The sequence below is a fragment of the Engystomops pustulosus genome, chromosome 5 (genome assembly GCF_040894005.1).
Source record: "Engystomops pustulosus chromosome 5, aEngPut4.maternal, whole genome shotgun sequence".
NCBI classification, from domain to species: Eukaryota; Metazoa; Chordata; class Amphibia; order Anura; family Leptodactylidae; genus Engystomops; species Engystomops pustulosus.
This window is the reverse complement of record NC_092415.1, coordinates 154,845,328-154,868,653: the sequence shown is the minus strand read 5'-3', so window position 1 is coordinate 154,868,653 and position 23,326 is coordinate 154,845,328. Positions and strand designations below refer to the sequence as shown.

General features: G+C 41.5%; 1 protein-coding gene across 3 annotated transcripts in view; it reads right to left on the bottom strand.

Moving 5' to 3' along the window:
• PIK3R4 (phosphoinositide-3-kinase regulatory subunit 4) overlaps positions 1–23,262 on the bottom strand; it is a 32,990-nt gene extending 9,728 nt beyond the window's left edge. Inside the window, exons 1-17 of one of the 3 annotated variants that reach the window (XM_072153490.1) lie at positions 23,121–23,262; positions 20,427–21,200; positions 20,091–20,224; positions 18,803–19,385; positions 17,359–17,493; positions 13,802–14,023; positions 12,142–12,180; positions 11,524–11,697; positions 10,185–10,330; positions 9,854–10,057; positions 6,348–6,549; positions 5,369–5,553; positions 4,413–4,623; positions 4,176–4,341; positions 1,943–2,107; positions 672–883; positions 137–283 (exon numbers count right to left, since the gene is read on the bottom strand). In XM_072153490.1, coding sequence (XP_072009591.1) covers positions 137–283; positions 672–883; positions 1,943–2,107; positions 4,176–4,341; positions 4,413–4,623; positions 5,369–5,553; positions 6,348–6,549; positions 9,854–10,057; positions 10,185–10,330; positions 11,524–11,697; positions 12,142–12,180; positions 13,802–14,023; positions 17,359–17,493; positions 18,803–19,385; positions 20,091–20,224; positions 20,427–21,156 — 3,655 coding nt within the window. In that variant the 5' untranslated portion in view covers positions 21,157–21,200; positions 23,121–23,262. The remainder of the gene's footprint in view (positions 1–136; positions 284–671; positions 884–1,942; positions 2,108–4,175; positions 4,342–4,412; positions 4,624–5,368; positions 5,554–6,347; positions 6,550–9,853; positions 10,058–10,184; positions 10,331–11,523; positions 11,698–12,141; positions 12,181–13,801; positions 14,024–17,358; positions 17,494–18,802; positions 19,386–20,090; positions 20,225–20,426; positions 21,201–23,120) is intronic. The other 2 variants (XM_072153491.1, XM_072153492.1) reach the window with 2 other exon arrangements.
• Positions 23,263–23,326: the final 64 nt, after the last annotated feature.

The following is a 23,326-nucleotide window of genomic DNA, read 5'->3' as shown; positions in this document are numbered from 1 at the left end:
TTAGGCACTAGCATAGGTCATAAAAAAAAAAATCACATTCCCAGAAAACTTATCTAAAGATTTTCCAACTGGAAAATCTGGCTATATCTGAATTCATGCCTAAGTCTAATGCCATAGAAATACAGAAAGCACTTACCAGCTATTACCCAAGACTGATACATTGTATGCATGCTCAATGGATGCATGAGGAGACGCCGAATTCTTGACCTTGCTGGATGAGTATGGCTGGATATTGGCAACTGGAATCTCATATCCCAGCATGCCATAGTTCCACTACTGGTTCCTGATACAATAAAGAACACAACCATTCAGTAGTAAACACGTATTAAGAAACTAATAAGTCAATAAAGCAAAAGAACCTGGCAAGGATTGTATAGTATCGTGAAGTTGTTGCAATGCAGAGGTTATCATTAACCCCTAAATGCACCATGAAGTAGCATTTTTCTATTCTTTTAACCCCCCCCCCTTTCTTTCTTCAGAGGCCAAATACAGTTTAGGCTACCATTTGTCCATGGTCCATAATATCTTCGATCAGTAAAATGTACCTTAAATTACATATAGAGACAGATGGATTTCAAAGACATGTAGGTGTATTAACAACCCCCATAATAGTGTGGTTTGTATAACTAGCATAGTGTTGGTCTTAGTAACTCAGTCAGATAGAGGCTTACCAATACAAAGCCAGCACTGGTGGATATCCACTGCAAATGAGGTGATCAGCCCTAATCGCAAGTCATGCTTCAATGTCCAGGCATTGCTAGAACATCTCAGATCCCACCCAACCAAAGATCCATTGACTGTGGCATAGGAAAGCACAGACTGTGATCCTGAATTGAACATATGCATATCTACCACACATCCGTCCTCCCGTAGATCCAAACATCTAGAAACAGAAAAAACACAATGTATAAAGTCTTCATATGGCAGGAATGTAAAAATATCAATTGTGTGTTTAATCTCTTTGTATTGTCCATGGAATAACCATTCTGAAATATCTTTTCTTCAAACTCTGTTTTTCCTCCTAGAAATCTCTGAATAAATTGATAACTAGTGGTTACTATTGCCCTTGTCAAATAGGTCTGTACACTATCTGAAATGGGCAGCACCAACAGTGTGCGATTATCAAAATCCATCATAATAAACCAGGGACACTTACTCATAGATCTAGGCACCGTGACTGTGGTAAGATTCTTATATTTGTTATCCACGGGGCGTTACCAAATCCCTTCCATTCTGCAGCTTCACAGGTTGTTAAACTGTCTCCACCCCCTGCTTTCTCAGCACTACCCCCTACCTCTGCCTCCTGTAATCTCACACTGTGGGAAGTGTAACACCTCCCAGAGGTTGATTTTCAGAAATGTATAGGAGTGACAAAGGCATAGCATAAGCCAGAGTTTTAAGGGGAAAGCTACTTTGAACTTTGTCTAAAGCAGACATATTGCTTTTACTTTTAGTAAAAGGGCCTCTGTCTACATTTAACTACCACCACCCTCAGATATGGGAGGAAATGTCCTTTCTAAAGTTTCCTGTCTTATGTGAAATCTCACCTGTTTACCTAAGAAAAACTGCTTCTTAAGTCATGTGAAAATGAGAGTTAAGCCATTAGTTGCAAATGTGAACTGCAGATAAAGATCCAGTTCCCAAATATCTCTAACTGCCTGTATCTCAGGTGCTGTAGCTCACCAACTAGCCTGAAGTGATCTGCAAGATTCTTATCTTTAATTTGATACCATAATTCTAGGTACTATGGAGCTCAAGATATGGGCGCGTGAAATGACGCTAATCCGTCAGCCTCTAAAAGGGACTTATCTCAGGTAAAATATGACTCTTCTCTGCTATGATCAGCCAGGCATTGTATTATTACATGGTAGTCATTCAATACACCATCCTTTTACATTGGTCTAGATAACATTTTCTTAATATTGAAAACTAAAACACCCACCTGTTTTGCAGAGAGTGAACTTTTGGCGATTTTGGTGGTTTAGATCCTTCAATTCCAAGAAGTTGTATGTTGCCATTGTCAGAAGCCACAGCCAAGTAATGTGAACCTTGGCAAAATGTCAAAGTCTTAATATTTCCACCAATGCGAGAATAAGTCAGTATCGACCTGAGAATATATTAAAAAAAAAATTAAAGCAATTATAGAAACCATATAAATGAGGTCTGGCAGGAAAGAATGCTTCTCATGAATAGCTTCTCCTGTCTGCACACTGTATTTGTCTCCGCCTCATGCCCCTCCCCCCTGTATTACAAGACCAGCTCACACAAAGACACTTCCTGCCGGCAAGCAGCAGTGTGCAGTCGTCTTCTCTTGTATCCAATCGCAGTGTACAACAGGCTATCCTGGGGGTGCCCCCACCATGACTGCTCACCTATTAAAAGTCTAGGCTGTGGAGTCATTAACCCTTCCCACAAATGCAGATAACTGTATTTGCATTTTAGTGGTGGGAACCCAAATAGTTATGGTCCATGACTAGAGGTACCAGGCATTTATTCCTATACATCAGTGGTTCTCAACCTGTGGGTCGCGACCCCATCGGGGGTCATACAACCAAAACCGGGGGTCGCCTAAAGCCATCGGAGCCGCAATTTTATTTCATTTTTACAGCAAATCGCATGGTTTGGGGTCACCGCAACATGAGGAAATATATTGCGGGGTCTCAGCATTAGAAAGGTTGAGAACCACTGCTATACATGAAGCTTCCATCTATCATCTTAGACAGGGAGAGGGTTCATTAGTGGAGAAACGAAAAGTATTTATAAAATTGTATAATAATAAAAAAATTAAAAAACAAAAAACAGTCAGTCTATCGATCTACAATCCTTAAAGGGGTTGGCCACTCTTACATAAATTGCCCATGATCTTTTACGGCCTTAATAGTGATCCCGGAATGCTCACCAATTGATTCATAATCCCTGATACTTCCTTTATTACTGTGTGTAGACTCTCTGTGCACTTTGTAGCTTCTTTGTTTACATGTCTCTACACTAATAGGAGGGACCTGCAGCAGGAGATTATGACTCAGCCTGCTCCCCCTTCCCACCTCCCTGTGTATGTCAGAGAGACTGAAGGAGAGAAAAAAAAGACACACTGGAGGCTGCCATTACGGAAGGGCTGAAAGAGTGAGAAACAGAAAGTTGTGTAAAGATGTAAAGTGCAGGATGTGGAAAACAGGGAGAGGCTGAAGCTCTCACAGGAGGCAAAGACCCAGGTACATATACATGCAGAGACCTGTCTAATGGAAGAGATTTATTGAAGTGCCCAAACCCTTTAACAACTAATGGGCTAGCTTCTGGAGTGTAAAAGTAAATCTACCACCAGGATCAAGGTTTGACATACTGGTATGCGCCTCCTGTTGCAGGATCTGCTCTTCCTAGTTTCTTATGCCCTTTTTGTCCAATTAAACTATAAAAAAAAATATGCAAATGAGCCAAAGGGGCTCCAGATTCCATAACTATTAACCAAGACCAGAGTCGTAAGGCTCATTTGCAAAATTTATAAAGGAAATCAACCACAAAAAAAAAAAAAAAAAAAAAAAGGTGCAAAATACTCACCTCTACTGCTCTTCACCTAGAAAACAAACTTATAACTAGCAGCACAGAGCGTGGGGACACGGCACGGCCCCCGCACCTCAGGTATTTAACAAGTGTCTGTGCTGGGATTGTGTCGCACGCAATCGTTTTCTGTCGCAGCTGCGCTCGCTTCCATGTGACACAAATTGGGGAGTGGGGGAGCTGTCGATGCGACTGATTCGGGACTGAGCTCGGGATTTAACTTTCAAATTGTGTCACAAGACAATGGACTTATATGCAACATGAAGAAGAAGTTGAACTCCGGCGGACCTAAACTGGGAAGCAACACAAGCAGGATATCGGGCGCACACTCTTAGTGAATCGCGGTAGAGTTCATTATCATCGGGCAATGCACTGTTAACTTCAACGGACAGGTAAATAAATGTGCCCCATAGTGTACATAAGGTAAATGGAAGACCTTCAGTTTGGCATCAATTTGAAGTCCTTATCTACCATAACATAACAGTGTAATGGACATCAAAAACACAGGGGAAGATGCTAGAAACCAGTGGACTTTGTTCTGATAAGATTCATTATATTATTTTTATTTCTACTAGTGATTTGTGTAAAGAAAAATCCAATTTGGGCAACATATGTGATACCTTGTTGTTGTAGTCTTTCCTTCCATTTTCTGACTGTTCCAGATTTTCACTGTTCCATCATTGGAGCAAGTGGCGAAGATGGAATGTTCATCAGATACACGGATTCTGTTCACCGGGCCTTTATGTTCATGTAAATGCGCCACCAGCAAGCCTTTTGGGTGCCACCCTAGGGATACCAACATTTTTAATTTAGGTGTGTCACAGCACTACAATTCCTCCTAAGCACATGTCACTGACCTGTCGGAGGCGGCTTACTCTCCCATTCAGCACTCTCCATCATGTTCTTTGCTATCCTCTCTGCATTGCACTGCTCCCGCTTCTGTTGTACAAGCTGCTGAAGCTCACTCTTACATGTGGTCATGCGGATTTGTAAAGTTGAGGGCTGAGTTGTGCTGGTGTATATCTGCAATGTGGGTCTCCTAGATTGGATTCCTACTCCTTCAGATGCCTATGACAAGAAGAATAAGGATTTATGTAATGAAAAATAATTCATAAATAATTCGTGCCAGATTGATGAAGGCTTTTTTTTTTACACTTCTCTAAATAATCTGACTAAAGGGTGTGACATCGGAAAAAGGGGTGTGGTCTGTCATCAAGACGGTGTGCACACTGTAGACAAACTAAAAGTAGGTCTAATGTAGAGTAAAGTAGTAAAACCTGGAGCAGCATAAGACTAGTTTTAGCTAACTCACACTGGTGTACCCTGTGACACATTGATACATTGCCCCCATTGTGCACAAAATTTTCATATTTTCATATTTGAATGAGCATTTTTTAACCTCTTCATTTTTAAAACATTCCTACTTTATTATTTTTACAAAGCAATAGCGATTGCCATCTATATGACAACTCTTAACAAAAATCTGACCAAACTGCTAGGATACACAAAACTCTTCCAAAGATATCATAATTTAAAGAATAACTTAACAGAAAAGCAAAATACGATCTTCAGGTATAAATGACCCATGGTCATGAAAGGGTTAAATGAATGGCCTCAGCGGTCCGAAACCTCTCATGTGTCCATCTGACCCATGGGCAGCAATTGGGTGAAGCAGTCCAGTGATACCAACACGAATTTATTGCTTACAGCCCGACCAGGATGTGTGGGGAACATAGTGTGAATTTGACAAACCCTTGAACAATAAATTAGCACTAACACACACACAAAAAAATAAAAAGTACAACATTATTACCTGTGGTGAAGAGGATAGGGGGGCATTAACGGCAGCAGAAGATTCTGAACGATGTGGCTTTGTAGCTTCCTGGTCAGTAGCAGCAGTTCTTGGTACATTGGGGGTTATATTAGCTGGCTCCATTGCACCAAACATGCTCTTCCATTCTTCATTCACATTAGAGTCTTGCTTCACATGCTTCCGTGCTGGAGTGATAGAGTGATAGAGATACAGCAAGGGTTATCTTGTTGGACAACTATATGTTTTTGTGAATGGGGGATAAATATTACAGTTTACACAACACCTTTAATTAGGGGAACACTTTAGCTGCAGCCAGTTATCTTATAGCCAAAGACAAGGTGAGCTAACTAGATACATAGAGAATAGATATATATGTAATTTGACCGAAAATTTTTGTAAAAGGATTGGAGATACTAAAAAAATAAATAAATTGCAATTTTAATATTTTTTAAATTAAAATCACAAACCGTGAACAAAGCAGCTGTACAGAAAATATCAGTGGTAATCATAAAATGTTCAGATCAACAATCAGTCCATAAAACTATGACTAAAAGCTCTTCATTCCACACCTATTTCTGTGAAGAAGCTCCGATTTACAGATACAATATAAATTGATTGGAACGGTAATAGGTAGCCAATGGGGCTCATTTACTAAGGGTCGTGGATCGCACTTTAGTCGGACAGGTATGTAACAGGAATCTGTGTTGGCATTGTATCGCTCGCAATCGTTTTTTCAGACGATCCGACTGATTCAGACTGAGTGCCGGATTTAAGTTTCAAATTGTGTCACAAGACCAAGCACTTACATGCACCAGGAAGAAGATAGTGAACTCAATCGGACCTGAGCGGGGAAGCAACACATGCAGGATATCGGGTGCACAATCTTAGTGAATCGCAGCAAAGTGCATTATCGCCGGAACTCCGTAAACTCCGGGGAAGGGTAAGTAAATGTGCCCCAATCTGTTTAAGGACAACTTACTGCGCTTATCTTCTGTTTCCAGTTTTGTCTTCACGAGATCGGCTTGTCTTCCACTTATTCCTAACAACTGGAGGTCAATCACTCCTTTTACCGAGCTCTCATGAATGTGGCTCTGATCCGCTACATTTGCCTTGGCTTTATTGGACTTTAACATAAAATCCTTAAGCGCCAAAAGTTTATCTTCTTCATCTTCTGTCATTCCCTAATTAATGAACACAAAGAGAAAAAAGTAACATTAAGAGGGAATCCATCATAATCCAAGGCTCCTTGGATACACTATGCACTATGTACCGGAGCTATGTACCGTACAGGACTGAATATTTATCATGTACATTAGGTGTTCCATAAATGTCTGGTTTATAGGTTATGGAAAAACAAGGATCGGTCCTGCTAAATTTCACCCTCAGTCCATCATTCTTAATGAAAATGTGTGTTCATGTGAATAAAGGGTGGATGTAACCTGGAGGAATAGCAGTGATTTAAACAAAGATTGTTTAATGACCAGGCTTTTTTTGTTTTTTTCATTTTTTACTTTAAAATAGAAAAGAGTGGTATTTTGGGCATATGCGATTTTCCTTTCAATGTCGGTAATAACTGTTACTATATTTTGATGGATCAGACATTTTGGAATGCAGGAAGACCAAACATGTTTATTATTTTTCCTGTTTATTTTTTATATCAGTTCTAGGGAAAGGGGGGGGGTGGTGAATTTTTTTTTTCCAGACGCCACAGTGTACTTTAACCCTGATTGATCCTACCATGTACTGCCATACTGTAGGGTTGTCTACGGGGATTTTACACATAGTCTATTACAATGTGCCACTGGCATTGTAACAGATCTCCATTAATTATACAGCCTCATGTCTTAGGAAAAACCCAAGGCTGTCTTGGGGACAAATTGTGACCCCCGATTACGTGACGTTGCGCTGCCAGCTTTTGACTGAAAGGGCAATCAGCAGAGCAATCAAAGGGTTAACACCCGTGATCAGTGCTAGCACCCCTCGCAGGTGTTACTGGTGGGTGTTATCTGCAATATGCAACAAATGCGGTGGCTTAGTGTTCAGTATTACAGCAATGGGGACCTGGGTTCAAGCCCCAGGGTCAACATCTGCAAAGAGTTTGTATGTTCTCTCCGTGTTTGCGTGGGTTTCCTCCGGGTCCCACACAGCAAAACATACTGGGAAATTGATTTGATTGTGAGCCCCGTTGGGGTCAGGGACGGATTTGGCAAGCTATGCCCTGCACTGCGTAATCTGTGTGCGCTATATAACTACAGGAATTATTATTAATAAAAATAATAACAACACTCACCTTGTATGGAGAAGGCTCATCAAATAAGCCCTCTCCATACACTCGCAGCCGATGTGTTACGCATAGATAAATCACACCTCGGAAAGGGGTTAACAGTTTATGGTCACCAAGGCGAATGCTTCATACATAATACACTCTGTAAGGAGAACTCTTACTATCCTAGTCAAAAGCCTTAGCTAAACCAGTTTCATACACTGCACTGAAGAGACACAACCACATCGAAAACATTGCTGATAACACTTGGGAATCTGTTCCTTTTGGAATAGATCTAAAAGTTTGGCTTTAATCCCACATCATGTCAAAAGGCTACCTAAAAGTCATGCTTAATGTTAAGGGATCTGCTATACAAGTTAACAAAAGAGGCGTCATCTAGGAAAACTTATTTGCATACTTCTCATACATAATACTAAGCAGACAGAGGAGAAGTAGCTATGTCTTGTATTTTACATGTATTGTATTACCTGTATATGTATTGTACTGCACATAGTGGCTTTGCTTGTTTGGCTCTCATGACGCAACCTCATTAGAGTCTGTTGTAGATGATATCTTACGTTTTTTGTTTTTTAAAGCAGTACTGTTATCCCTCCCTCTTAGGGTGCTGCCACATGTCGCGTTCTTGGACCTTTTAAAAGAATGCGTTTATGGATGGATGCGCCAGACTTGCCAAATAGAATGCTTCTAAATTTGCGTGAAGGTCTTAGTTACCGTCTGTCAGCCTTGGGCCATTGAGTAGTGCACACTGTGATATAAAATATGGTCTTCATCTTCTTATGTGTATGCTCGCGCACACTGCCATCTACATGCAGTATCTAGAATTATACTATGTATATGTCTGTATATCCTGCCATGTAGTGATACCTGCAATGCTCGGGGGAGGGGGGGAGGGGTATGCATGTTTTATGTGATTTAGAGTGTGTTTTTCTGGCTTGAAATGTAATGTCTAGGTTTTAAAAAAATTTAAAAGCCCAATAAAAATGTTTGATTTAAAAAAAAAAAAAAAAGCATGCGTTTTACAGTCCATTTAAAAACGCATGCGTTTTTGAATGTTTACCTTAATTTCTAGAAGTGTAGGCAGCTGTGAAACTGATTAAAACCAGCCAAACACATGGTAAGCTTACAAAAATGCATCTATTTAAAAAAGCATGCGTTTTCAGACCGTTTAAAAACTACCCAAAAACCGTCCAAGAACGCGACGTGTGGCAGCACCTATAGTATTTAATAAAATATGATCTATGCATAATTATTTTTTCATGGGTTTCTGGTCTTATTTTTGGGATAGTGCATAAATGACATTCTATACCAATTTTACAACAGAATGTGGCAAACCGTGTATAATATCAACTATATGATATATCAGCTTTATTATATCAGCTTCATTTATAAAGAGTTAGTGGGCCTTTTTATTGAATCATATAATGTACCATGTTACTTAGTACTATGATCTGCCTGCAGCCAGTAATAAATACTTACTATTTGCTGCGCAATGATCTCAGATATGCCGGCAGTAGTATGCGAGATGCAACTGTTGGCCACATGCAGCCCAAGGGCAGCGGGTTTTACACCGCTAGTCTAAATGTAATCATATCTACCATGAACAACCAGCCACAGCAATTTTCCTTTGCTAGAACTAATACTAGCCCTCACCCAAGACAGCTCAAATGCACAAATTCTCCATTATTGAAGTGAGGTTTTCCAAATCCCAGTGACATGCATTGTACTGTAAGGCACTGCAGCTTGGCACAAAAATCTGCAGCATGGATTACATCTTAGAGTCTAGTTTTTTTTAATTACCTCAACAAAGTTTATCAAAGTGATTTCATCATAATATTCCTTAGGTTTAATGCACATGACCATGATGGGGGGACACGGGGTGTCATAGACCTCTATCGAGTCTGTGATCTAGCTGAAATTTGTGCGACCAGATCACTACCTGACCGAGGTCTATGCTGCCTGGCCCATCATGGTACGGGGTGTCAAAGATAGAGGTTTTATCTTTGGATTGACTTACCGGCCGGCCGCTCCGCTCCCTATGAAGAGAGGAGGGGTAGGAGCACTCATCCCCCTCCCTTCTCCAGTCAGTTGTATGTCTCGAGCCCAGTTTACAGTCTGATGTACCACAAGGTCATGTGCATGGAGCCCATATAGTAAACAGCCATGTCACCTACTGGGAACCTGTGATTTAGAGATTTCTATACCTGTGATAGCAGCTTCTTTAAGAGCTGGGCAACAGCTGGATCTTCTGCAGGTGGACACTCAAGAAGAGTACCGTTCCTCTTTTTCTGGCGCATCTGTAGATGTCTAAAGAGACTGGCGATGTCCTTGGATCGTAGAGCATAGTCAAATATTGACCGGCTAACAGGTTCCTTCAACACACTCAGAAGTACAATTTCCTTGTCTATCTGCAATTGTGAAATGAAGCAAATAAATGTTACATCTAATCATAAGAGTGAATCATTCCCATGAAAATACCTTCTATGAAATACTTATGATGAAGTCAGTGATTGTCCTTTGATTCTGGGTACATACCTGAATGATAGGTTGAGTGATAAATGGATGTAGATATGGCATTAATTTGCAGTAAACATCCGCAATATTTAAGTGCTGCGCAACCATAGTAATAAAGCCCACAGCTCCGTAGCGTATCCACAGGTTGGGATGACACAAAAAGGGCGCTGGAAGAAAAAGTGAGAAATTTTATCCAAAATTGTCCCACTGCACACAGAATGAATTATTATCCTCTCCAGCTCCTGCTGCTCATGTTCTGACACTTCCTGTTGGTCTCTACTTGGTCCATCGCGACATGGGAACAGGAAACGTGACCAGGGATATCTCAGAACATTAATGGTGGGGGACAGCGAGGTAATTGTGATATATTTATGTATATATTCCCATGTGATTCTGACAATTTTTGAATGTCGGGCTATATCAGTTAGATGCAATCAATTTTACCAAGGTTGCTCACTAAATTCTAGGAAATAATTGTCCCTTTATAAATTTACATGAGGTTCACCAAATTCTTTATCCTTACTTCATCTATGGCAAGGTCAATAAAGTATCCATTCCCCCAAAACTACAGCAACCCGGCCGGCTTCACAGGAGCAGAACGCATTTGCGATTACAGTGCGCATCTTGGAAGCGTCCATTAGCTCGCTAGTGGTGTTAACTAATAAGCGTTCCACAATGTGATCACAATCAGATCAGTGACATCAGCGATAAGAGGAAGGGGCTCCATTACCTCCTTGACTTTATGTTAGGGAGGAAAGGGGATGAATAAAACTAGTTTTTAAATGGATACTTCGACAATGAAAAGTTGAAGACTTTCAAACTTCTGGACAAGGTACGGTTTCTTTTTTTTTTTGGGAAAGGTTCCCTTTAAACTGGATGCCCATGACAAAGTCAATTCTCAGCCATGAAAACATGGATTATAAGAGCGCAACCTAGCAACCATCCATTTTTCTCAGAATACACTTGGACGCCAGCCAAGGGATGTCCATTTTTTTCCAATGAGCCACTGGACTTGTATTGGACAAACTGTTATTCAAAAGTGGTTCAGCCCTAGGATATAACACGGTACATGTACAGCTGACACCCCCGTATGAAGAGGGCTCACCCTCTTCATACATTTCATTAACAACTGCACCATGACGATGACACCAGTCATAGAGGTTTATTGTTTAATCGCCGTTGTTAATCCTACTGCGGCAGAACATAGGCTTCCGTTTTTTATTGTTCGAGTCATTTGTTGCTAAATTTAATTTCAGAAACAACTGAACTGAAAATTTTAAATAGTTAGTATTACAAATTTGCAGTATTAAAACTAAACAGGAGGGATCAAAAACCACAGAACAATACATATTATACACACCAATATCACAAGAGAATTCGTAGATGTGGGGTTTCTGGAGAAGTCCCAGCTGGCACATACAAGTGAGGGCATTAAGAGCTTTAAAGATCACAAATTCTTCCACATCGCTCAGTCCTTGTTGGAGAAGTGGTTTTAATATGGAAGAACTCTGCCAGCCCACGTATGCCGCAACCCCTGAAAGAACAAAATTGGCCAAGCAATGACTTCACATTCAAATAACATGCTGGAAAATGGGGATTGACATTTGCATTCAGTTAAAACAGTTAAAACTAATAATGCTAAATGAAAGTGGGATTTTAATACTGAATGGCCTATGCTTAGGTTAGGGCATCAATATCCTATTTGGGGGGTGGGGGGACTCCGTTATTCTTTCATAAGGAAAAACACTAAGGGACACCACCAGGAGTAATGTGAACTTAGTCTTACCAAGCACAGTTCCACACATGTAGTGGCTGTGCCTGGTTTTGTGTCTCCTTCCCATGAACTTCAATGGGACTGAGCTGCAGAGAGCTCCAGTACCAAGCACAGCCACTACAATATGAGTAGGTCTGTGCATGGTAAATAATACAGAGGCCAAAACTCTCGCCTTCATGCCAGGCTTTTATTCATTTATTGTACCTGATAAATGCTCATGTCCTGCGCCGAAACTCGTCGTACCTGCCAATAAATATGTACAGTGCTATAATACTGTAGAAGCATCTATTGCCTTTATAAGAATCGCCAGTGATCACATACTTCTTTGAATTTTCCTTATAACCACCCATGCTAGATGCTGTATTACCACCGGCAATCTAGAAGCTGAGACTGCGCCAAATCCTTTTTAACACTGGCAAGCTCTCTATCCACATGTTCAAAGTAAGCATTTTATTTGGAAGTATTCCTTTTATTGAATCATACACTTGGATGTACTTTCTGTCTTTCCGCCTACATTTCCACTCCTCTCTCACTCCCGAGTGGACACCACTGCCCGACTTTCTCACCTACCATTCAGCATGGGTTCCATGGCATCGCATTGGTCAGACTCCACTCATGTGCATTTCATATCCTATGCAAAGAGCATTTCCCAGCTACCGTGTTTCTCTGAACAAGGATCCATTTATTTTTTTGTAACAAAAATTATCTCATTTTCTAACACCAAATTCAGGTTGTTGTTGAGTTCCCCCTCGATCAGCACCAGGTCTTGTTTTAGATCCTTGTGTCCTTGTTTTATCAAGAAAAATACTTTTTAAAATATATAAATGAGCTTGAGAGGAGACACTAGAGTTCCTCCAGGAGGGCAGTAAGCATGCAAAGAGGTGTGTACAATTAACGGCTCATTTGCATATTATAAAAAACCTTTTTTGAGAAAACGAGGCCACAAGAATCTAAAACAAAATTTTGATCGTGGGGGAACTCAGCAAGATGTGAGTGTGTCTGGTTTAAAGTAGCCAAATCTGGTGGTAGATGTTCTTTAAATGAGCACATCTTGTCCATATTGCATCTGTCAGCTCCCCCCTCCTTGCTGCCTTCAGCTGGGGAGGGTCTGGCACCTAGAAACACAGTTTTGGTGTCAATTTTAACAGGAGAATCACCACTTCATTCAAAAGGATTGTGTTTCTAGTTACCAAAGGATGAGTCGGGACATTCACTGTTTTTATCTAGAGTGTATTTACAGAGTAGTACAGCTTATGTCTATATTTCAACCATACTATGAAAAAAAAAAACATACTAGGGCTTCTTTTTTTTGGCTGGTCTAATGTTCTGGAAAACACAGTATTGAATCATGTCATGGTAAAGACTATTTCTGTAACATTTACATATAATAACTTTTATTGTAAGTGTGTTATAAATTGAGGTCAATGGGGGTCATTTACTAAGGGCCCGATTCGGGTTTTCCTGACGTGTTACCCGAATATTTCCGATTTGCGCCGATTTCCCCTGAATTGCCCCAGGACTTTGGCGCACGCAGTCGGATTGTGGCGCATCGGCGCTGGCATGCACGCGACGGAAATCGGGGGCGTGGCCGAACGAAAACCCGACGGATTCGGAAAAACCACCGCATTTAAAACAAAAAATGTGTCACGGAGCTTGCACTTACCTTCACTCAGCCCGGCTCGGTGTATTCCAGTGCGTTCAAGGGAACTTCAGCTTCAGCGCCACCTGGTGGACGTCGGAGGAACTGCCTTAATAAATCCAGGCCGGACCCGAATCCAGCGCAGAGAACGCGCTGCTGGATCACGAATGGACCGGGTAAGTAAATCTGCCCCAATGTGTTATACATTCACAGCGACACACCTACCGACAATACTGTCAAAGAAGGCTCCACGGAGATGCCAGTCATTCTTATCATTAAGGAAGGTAATCATATGAGAGAGAAGGACATCATTGGCTTTCTGCCGGCCGAAGAACACACATAGCCGTGTTATTCCATTTTCCATTAATGTCTGTTTGACTATGTTTTCAGGGTCACTTAGCAGTGTCACCACCTTTTGCTGGACCATCTCATGTAAAGCCTGTAATTCTACATAAGTAAAAAGAGACAGACAATAACAGTCAGGTAATGCTTAACTCAATATAATATTGATCATTGCAGCACTTCAGAATTCTGGCCACAAAAAAAAAAATGGTATTTTTTTACATTTTGAGCTGACCTGAACAAATAACCCATTACTTTTCACTTTTTTAAAAAATTGCTCCAGAATTGATAATTGAAAAAAAGTATATAAAATGGTACACTATTAAGTCCCTAGTCCAGACTTTAAAAGGTCTCATAATAATAAATTGCCCCCAGCGAGTTTTTAATGACCACTTTACATTAGCTACATAATGAAGGAACTTTAAAAGAGTTCTCAGTCAGAAGGAATTTAATTGTCGACTTAAGCGACGAAGGTGGTATTGACTAAGGGGGCATTTCCAGTTAACGGCCTTATAGCCAAGGTAGGAGATACTACATTCATCTAATTGACTTACCGTATTTTTCAGACTATATGGCGCACAACAAAATCCTTTGATTTTCTCAGAAATCAAATATCCGCCTTATAGTCCAGTGCGCCTTATATATGAACCGTACTTACAGACAACAGCTGCCTTGAACTGTACACAGGTCTGCCACCTGCTGGTCATTCATCCTTATAATCAGGTGCACCTTATAGTTCGAAAAATATGGTATATTTAAAGAGGCATCCGCTGCAGGTTAAGAAAAATTGGGAGGAGGATCTGGGACAAAAAACCTCCTCTAGCGAGGCTCTATATACCCTACACAGGGTATATAGAAAACCCTCCTTTCTGTGTCACATTGTGGGTAGAGTAGATGATGCCTGTCCTTTTGTGCAGATTCTGGAACAGAGTTTAAAGGAAACCTACCATTTAGAATGGTACGGGTAAGCTGTAAGTACCGAGCACCAGCTCAGGGTGAGCTGGTGCCGGTACTTACTTTCGTTAGTGTTATAAACCGCGGTATCGCGGTTTTAACACTTTTTAAACTTTAGAGCAGAAGGGGCTTCGGCGCTGCGCGCGACCGTGTGCGCGCAACATCTCCGCTATTTCCTATGGAAGCGCGCGCACAATCACCCTGAGCTGGTGCTCGGTACTTACAGCTTACCCCTGCCATTCTAAGTGGTAGGTTTCCTTTAAACGTATGTGGAAGGGATATATCAGATTGACATACCAAGAAGTCCACTGCAATGTCTCCTGGGATACCGTGAGGAGATACCAGCTACTGAGTGGGTCAAAACAACTCTTCAGAGAGCCCTAAATCAAGCTAGGAAGTTGATAGCTCAGAGACCCACCCACTCTACAGGAGTTCAAGGAGCGAGGAGAAAGGGGTACCGTATATCTAAAATATAATGCTTTTACAAAGTTTGAGAAGATTTGGGGCGCCTGGCCTTGTGATAGAGGATAATTTCTAATCAAACACTAATTTCTGAGGGGCTCTCTAAAAGGATGGAAAATAAGTAGGAAATGTGGGGCATGTTATGTACTGTGTGAATGTTTAATGTACTGTTGCCTATTGGTTTTTGCGCAACACATGCTTACTCTATGGACAGGATAAAAATTTATCTGATTAAAAAAAAAAAATGACTCCACCTGAAGTGGAGATAAAATGCCCTTTCTAGAATTATCTCCTTTACTTGAAATATCACACATTAGCTATAAAAAAATGTTTTTTTTTAAAGTCAGGTGAAAATGAGCAGAGAAGAGTAATTTTCCCTGAGAGGTGTCAAGCTTAGAAGCTGCAAGGAGAGTGTGACTTCAGGCATCCCAGTTTGTCCCATATCAGATAAAAATCTCACCTTTCAGATTGCTTCTGACTTTCAGTTAAAGATGGGATTCTTAGTTTTCAATATGAAACAATAAGCAGGTTTCTAGGTACTATGGAACAGAGGATAGGGGGGTCTAAAGTGCCTCATATCAGGCAAAATCTCTTTCCTGCTAATTTTCGCATGGCTTCGGAGGCAATTTTGTTATTTAGGTACATGGGTGAGATTTCACATAAATGAAGGAATTCTAGAAAAAAGATTTCATAACCTACCTGAGGATGCTGTTAGTTTAATGGGGTCAAATCTGGTGACAGATCCCTTTTAGATTATCGACCATCAAAATTCATTAGAAGAAGATCACAAATCACATTCAGTATTACATACATATTGATGCAATGATGAGATTCAAATAAACCATAAGGATGAGACAATTGTGAAAGTTTTTATGTTATCCATCTCCAACTCTGGGATATGTATGCACACTTTATAACATTAGTATTCTGCTGAAGTATTGGTTTTAAGTAGTACAGGCTGCAGAAAAGGTGGACTGCAAACGGCCATAACAAAGTGGGTACAGGTACATGGTAAAGGGGGGTACTTTATTGGGGTGATATATGACAATAAATAACCATGCACTTGTAGGCAGAAAGACGCTGGTTCTGGTGCACTGGTCAGTGATGTTCAGCGAGCCCACTGCTGGCTCACACTGTGTGCATACTAAGTCAATAGGAACAATCAGAGCAGCACTCCATTGGTACAAACGTATTGGAGCCCTGCAGAACATCTTGCTTCTACATGATGCAACAGCAAAGCAGTAGCAGAGAGACACAGAAATAAATGGAAATATATATGGGAATATAAAATTCGGGACTCATTAAAATAATATCACTAAACATGTATTACTGTACATGGCTACTACTAATGGTCCCGAGCAGGATCAGTTTATGGCTGTCATACGAAAGAGAGGAGGTTCCTGGAACAGGGGTCTCTACCCTCTACCACATAAATGTCCTTATAGGGCAGTGATGGCAAACCTTTTGGAGACAGAGTGCCCAAGCTACAACCAAAATCTACTTGTAAGTCACAAAGTGCCAACATGACAATTTAAATAGTAACTTATTGATCCCTGCTGTACGACAGGTTTTAATCGTATTGGTGTCCCGAGTTCACCAATACAATAGAAAGATGGAGAAATTTGGATTGTAGCTTCCCTCCACGGTCCCCTGAAGAGGAAGAATCAGGGGACCCAGAGCAGGAGCCCAAATGACGATCCATCTCTATCCAGACCTTCCCGCTCCTCCTGTGGTCCTGGCAGCCAAGGATGTTGCTTTAAAATAGTTCTAAGCAGGGCACGTCCTGGCTGTATTGGATCACAGGAGAAAGCCTTGAGTCCTTACTGAAAAACTCTGCGTTGGTGTGAAGACCTGGGTGCCCACAGAAAGGGCTCCGAGTGCCATCTCTGGCACCCGTGCCATAGGTTCGCCACCACTGTTATAGGGCATATGAGTATGCATTGTATAGATACTTTAATAAGCAATCTATGGATGAAATACTGCTGAAGACGTATCAATTTACAACATTGGTATGACCGCCATACCTGTGTCATAGTTCTCACTGGGATGTGAAACCTCATCCAGCTCTTCACTGCTGGGATCATTCTCCATATTCAGGTTTTTCAGCTGCACCAGCTCCAGGAATCTAAGTGCCGTCTCAGCCAACAATGCTATGTTCTCTTTATCAACATAACATAGAAAGGAAAAAAAAAAACACATTTTAGTATGGGAAAAAGAATGTCTCGCTTTGTCTATTTGTTAGTCCCGTGACAAGTACAGTAAAGTTTCCCAGTGTTGACAAATAGAGATAAATGGTTATCTGTGGAGAAACCTGACACTGTGGGGCAGATTTATCAAGCTGTCACTTTGATAATGCTAAATTTGCCTCTGTAGAGACGCTACAGCAATATTGAAGACTTTGGGGCAGATTTATCAAGCTGTCTGGAAGTCAGAATATTTCTAGTTGCCCATGGCAACCTATCACAGCTCAACTTTTATTTTACCAGTGCTCATGCATATTTCAAAGGGAAACTGTGATTGGTTGCCATGGACAACTAGAAATATTCTGACTTCCAGACAGCTTGATAAATCTGCCCCTAAGTCTTCAATATTGCTGTAGCGTCTCTACAGAGGCAAATTTAGCATTATCAAAGTGTTTATACATATTAAAAGAGTTGTCAGTGTAAGTCCTCCTGCACATGAGATAGTTACGTGTGCTAGCCATGGAAAATATGGGGGAGATTTAGCACTGCTTCTATGCTGGTTTTTGGGCATAAAAGCAGTGAAATAGTCCCAAATTCTTGGCCAATGCAAGAATTTGTGATTACAATAGCGACTACACCACCTTCACACCATGTGGATGTGGAGGGGTGTAGAAAGGCGCAGTGGCGGGGTGGTATGAGAGGACATGGAGCATTCCCGCCATATGCCTGGGTTCTTTTGAAAAACCAGCAAAGTTTTTTACGCTTCTCTTCACGCAAAACTATGCCAGGTCGGACCTGGCATAGTTTTGCCCAACGGCCTAAGCCTCTTGATGTATCTGACGCCACAAGGCATGGCTGCAATCATACGATATGCTAAATCTCCCCCTATGTATTTCTATAGTTTCAACTGCCTAGTGTGTAAGCTAACTGTCTGAGCCTAAAAAATTCAGAGCAGGTCCTAATAAAGCCCAAGTCCTGTCATCAGTGGAAGAGCAGATCTCCCGCGCTGATGGCACACAGGTCCTTTGTTTAATCTATGACTAAGGACCTAATGGTCTGAAACGCGTCAGATGTAGATGGTTACAGCACCTTGCACCTGCCTTTTACCTGTATTGTACCTATATTTGGATGAATAAAGCTGCTACAGAATTTTAAACGGACTTCGTGAGTGCCAATCAACGTTTGTTCCTTATCCTTTGTTTGTGGCCCATAAAAAAAGACGTTTGCATGCAGGTAAGGTAATGCAGAGAAGAACATGTTTGACTGAAATGTAACCTTCACTTACCGGCATATGCCAGTCTAACAATAGTCGCCTCATCTTGTGCCAGATGTGCAATCCCAGGCAAAATGTATTCTGGATAAATGTTGATATCGTTCCTTGGCACTTCCTTGACCAAGGCTAGCACCTTAGTCAGTGTCCTCACAGCCTCAGCTTTTACTCTGGGAACAGAGTCATTACTAAAGTGCAGTAAATACGGCGTGATGCGGTCAAGTAAAATTTCAACACTTAAGCGTGGGGCAAGATGGAGGATAAGCTCCAGTGCTGCCAGCTTAGAATCACAGTATTTTAATGTCTGTAAGCAAGAAGTGATCACTGAAACCAAGATAAGCAAGCCATTCTCCTTGGTCTCTCCCTCTGTCTTCTCGCTCAGATCATCTCCACAGAGATTATGGATGATGTTCTCCAAATCTTTACGAATTACCAGGATGCGTTCATCGGCAGAATTGAAGGTTTCCTTGGCAAACTGAGCCATGTATGGCTGCAAAAAGGTGTAAAATATTTCGGGGAAAGCATTGCCCCTTTGATGCTTTAAATAGTCTTCTGCTGCCAGTCGCTTTCCAGGCTCCCGACGAATCATCTGTGTCACCTTTTGAAGACAAGGAAATAATACCATGAGATGTTATAACATCTACCACTCATTCAGAACTCCGTCATTTATATATGGTTCTCAGACGTCCTACTAGTGGCAAGAGTCTGGGGTGGAGTGGACTGAACCTAAAAATTGTACTCTCTCCCAATGCAAACTTCAAGCGCTGTAGCTTTTTTGCAAGACCCCGCTGCTCTGTAATCTTGTCCAATGACAATCAAGTCATTCAGCATCTTGACATAGCAAAGGGGTCACACAATCACGTTACTCAACCTTGATAGGAGGATTGTGCTGCTCCATTTATTAGTATGGGAGTGTGGAAATTGCTGACCAAAGCGTTAGCCATCTCTGGCACCCTCATAAACCGTGATTGGGAGATCCTTATTCCCATAATAAAGGGCATAGAGACATTCCCATAATAAGGGAGTGGCGGGACATGGTTGTACTGCAGCTACACCCATTTGCAAGAATGGTATCCCATTTATCTGGATTGCTGGGGTCCTGTTCTAGTGGTCTTATGGGGGTTCACGCAGTCGGCCCATAAGCGGTCAGCTTGTTATCACCTATTATGTGCATACGGGATTACTGTGGTACCAGCCCTTTAATAAATACACCTGAAATTATATGTGATATTGGCCACATTTTAGGCCAGAATTCAGAATTATCCACAGATATATATATATGCAACCATGTCATGATACTTACTAGAAGTCTGATGGAGCTGTCCTCAATTTTGCCAAGAACTTGATCTGGTGAGAACTGTCCTTTTTTATAAGCTAAAAGTTGAGACAAGTCAAATAATGGTACCCCTTCCGTGAAGAGTTCTGCAATAACACAACCTGTTAAGATGAAAAAAAATATTTATATTGCAGAAATATTTAGGGGGCAATGTATAAGTAGCAGGTACAGGGATATTGGTATATAGCAAGCAACTCTGCATTGCAGAAACTTTACCAGATATGTTCCATACCATATTTATAAACAAAACTATAAATACATGATATTTTTGCATGCATTAGGCAGAGTGATCAAAATCAATACCTGCAGAGAAGATATCCATTGCCCGTTTAAGATCTCCGCGGGTCCGTTGATTGTTATTAGTGAGGTCCACCAGGGGTGTAGTTGGATCCTTTATAGACTCTAGTTCCGTGGAAAATGTGCTGCCATCTACAAATCTTTCCGGAGCTATGTAGCAAGTTCTTCTTCGAGAAGTGTCAAAGAAATAGTTAAAATCTGCTGGGTTATCTTCAGGTAGGTAAGTTGGCTTAAAACTTGCAAAATCTGTAAGAAGAACCCAGTTCCAGCTGGTTACCATGACATTTTCTGTCTTGATATCGCCATGACACACTCCGGACTTGTGCGCCTGATCTACAGCAGTTAGAATCTGAAAAGCAATCCATCGTTTCTCAATATTGTTCAGGAAGGGACGTGTGCTGATGCGATCATACAGATTGTCCCGGACATACTGTCTGAAGAGCAAAGCGGCCTTCTCATTTAATGTGAACTTTTGGAAAGGGAGGCAGTTTTGGGAAGAACAAAGTCGGATCTTTAATTCTTCTAATTCCTGCTTGTAGTTGGTTAAGGGCAGTGATGGATCCTGTATTGCGAAGACTTTGACCACCACCAAGCCTTCTCTATGCTTTGCTCTAGCAACTTTAAAGAATCGTGTACTGCCCAGGCTCTTGTCATACTCAAAGTCATGAATGTCTGAAAAATAACTGTCCACTGATAAGATCTGAGATGGTGCTATTCCTGCTAGCTGGTTTCCCATGATTCAGTTGCTGGAGTTTTCATTAAAAGCCTAAGGTTACGTTTCTAGAACACAAAATAAGATTAAAATTCAATTGGGTGTTATTTTAAAAAAATATACCTGCTTGACGATAATTTCCCATAATGGCAGTGAGATGGTCCCTTAGAAAGGGAGGATGGACGTCATTGGATAGGACTACCGCTACTAAAGTGATTGTACAAAGAAACAATATTTTTTGCATATAAAATGTCCACTGCATGTCCCAAAGCCGTCCTGTGGTAATAAATGCTGAATCTAGGTGGCCGTGAGCCTCAAGACTGTGTGTTTGGCCAATGTGGTGGTGGTCGTATAAAAGAAAAAACTTTTGCGTTTCTTAGGGACAACATGGCTACATTTATGGGAAATTATCTTCACACCAGAACATTGTATTAAAGGGGTTGTCCCACGAACCAAATTAGGCCCTATCTACAGGATAGGGCCTAACTTGCTGATTGATGGGGGTCTCATTGATGAGCAACCTCCATCAGCTCCATAGAAATGAATGGAGCAGAACGGTCATGCACGGCCATCTGCTCCATTACTCTCTGGGAACGACAAGGGATTAGACCAAGGTACCTGGGACCCCCATCGGACCCCTGATCACCGAGACCCCCATCAATCAGCAAGTTAGACCCTATCCTGTGGGTAGGGCCTTACTTGGTTTGTGGGACAACCCTTTAAGAAACAATTAAAGAAAGGTACAGTATATTTATGACAGATTAATTAAATTAAGTGTGAATGCCCAGATAGGAAAACCCCTTTAAGGGCTACAAATGAGTATTCTTGGTTGGTAGCTAGCATGGGGCATATGAACAGAACAAGGTTAAATGGGGTTTCTGGGACTAAGAGTATAACTTTTATCCACATGGGCCTATAACTCTTTCCAATCCACTCTGGTCCATGCACGGACAGGATACATTATAGTATGTGGAGGATGGGATAAGGCAGTGATGGCAAACCTTTTAGAGGCCGAGTGCCCAAACTACAACCAAGACCCACTTATTTATCGCAGAGTGCCAACACAGAAATGTAATTTGTGATTTATACTCCCTTCACTGTCTCAGTTTTCATTGATATAAGCCCCTGAGGACACCAATAAAGCAGAAAATAGTCCCAGGTAGAGCTGTCACTTTAAAATAGCTCTGTGCACAGCAAGTCCTGGGCTGTCTGGGACTGCAGGAAGATACCTGGAGTCATCTATGGTGATGGCCCGAGTGCCCACAGAAAGGGCTCTGAGTGCCACCTCTGGCACCAGTGCCATAGGTTAGCCATCACTGGGATAAGGGATAATGTCCCTATTTCTCCACTACAAAAGGTAAGAGGTAGAGAATACTACGAAGGGGCAGATCATCCCAGTTCCTAGGCTGCTGCAGACATCCCCCAACAGACTTGCAGCTGTCAGGACAGGCAAAGGTCATTGTGAGTATTGACAAAGTGGGGGCTCAGTACATATACACACTGCACTTTTTTCATAAGCACGTAACATTTTTTGTACACTTCACAAATACTTGATACTTTGCGTTGCTGTATCACAGAAAATATAAATAAAATACAGTTATATGTGGCTGTAAAACTTAAAACTGTACATTCAAGGGCACAAAGAATTTTCCACCCCTCAACACTGGTTTTACATGTGATCTGGGGGCTGCAAGGCCTTTAACTGATAATAGAACAATAGAGCCCGTGGCCATGGGTCTACTGGGCCATTAGATCTCCCACCATTCACAGTAAGGGCCAATCTTTCCCCATGATTTGTAGGGATGCGAGTTTTACTACCAGCTGCAGCCTCTTGCTATAATGGTAGGACACTGATACATCACACAATATGTACCAGGAAATCACACCGCACAGAACGCTGGGACTTGTAGTCCCACAGTAAGAGAAAGAGACGTCATGTGACTGTCCTCCCAGTGTTCGTGCAGGCACGAAACCACCCGACGTCATACCTTGTGCGCAGGTCCACTAGGATTTACGGCCCGTTATTTACCGTAGGAGCCGTATTTACCGGAGCTCTTCAAAACACTGCCATCACTGCGGATGTCTACGCCCACTTCCTGATTGACATCCAATCAGCGAAGTTCTGAGAAAGTGACCAATCAAATTGCAAGCTGGGAGGGTAGTGGATCAGCTGATGCAGTGACTGCTGACCGGA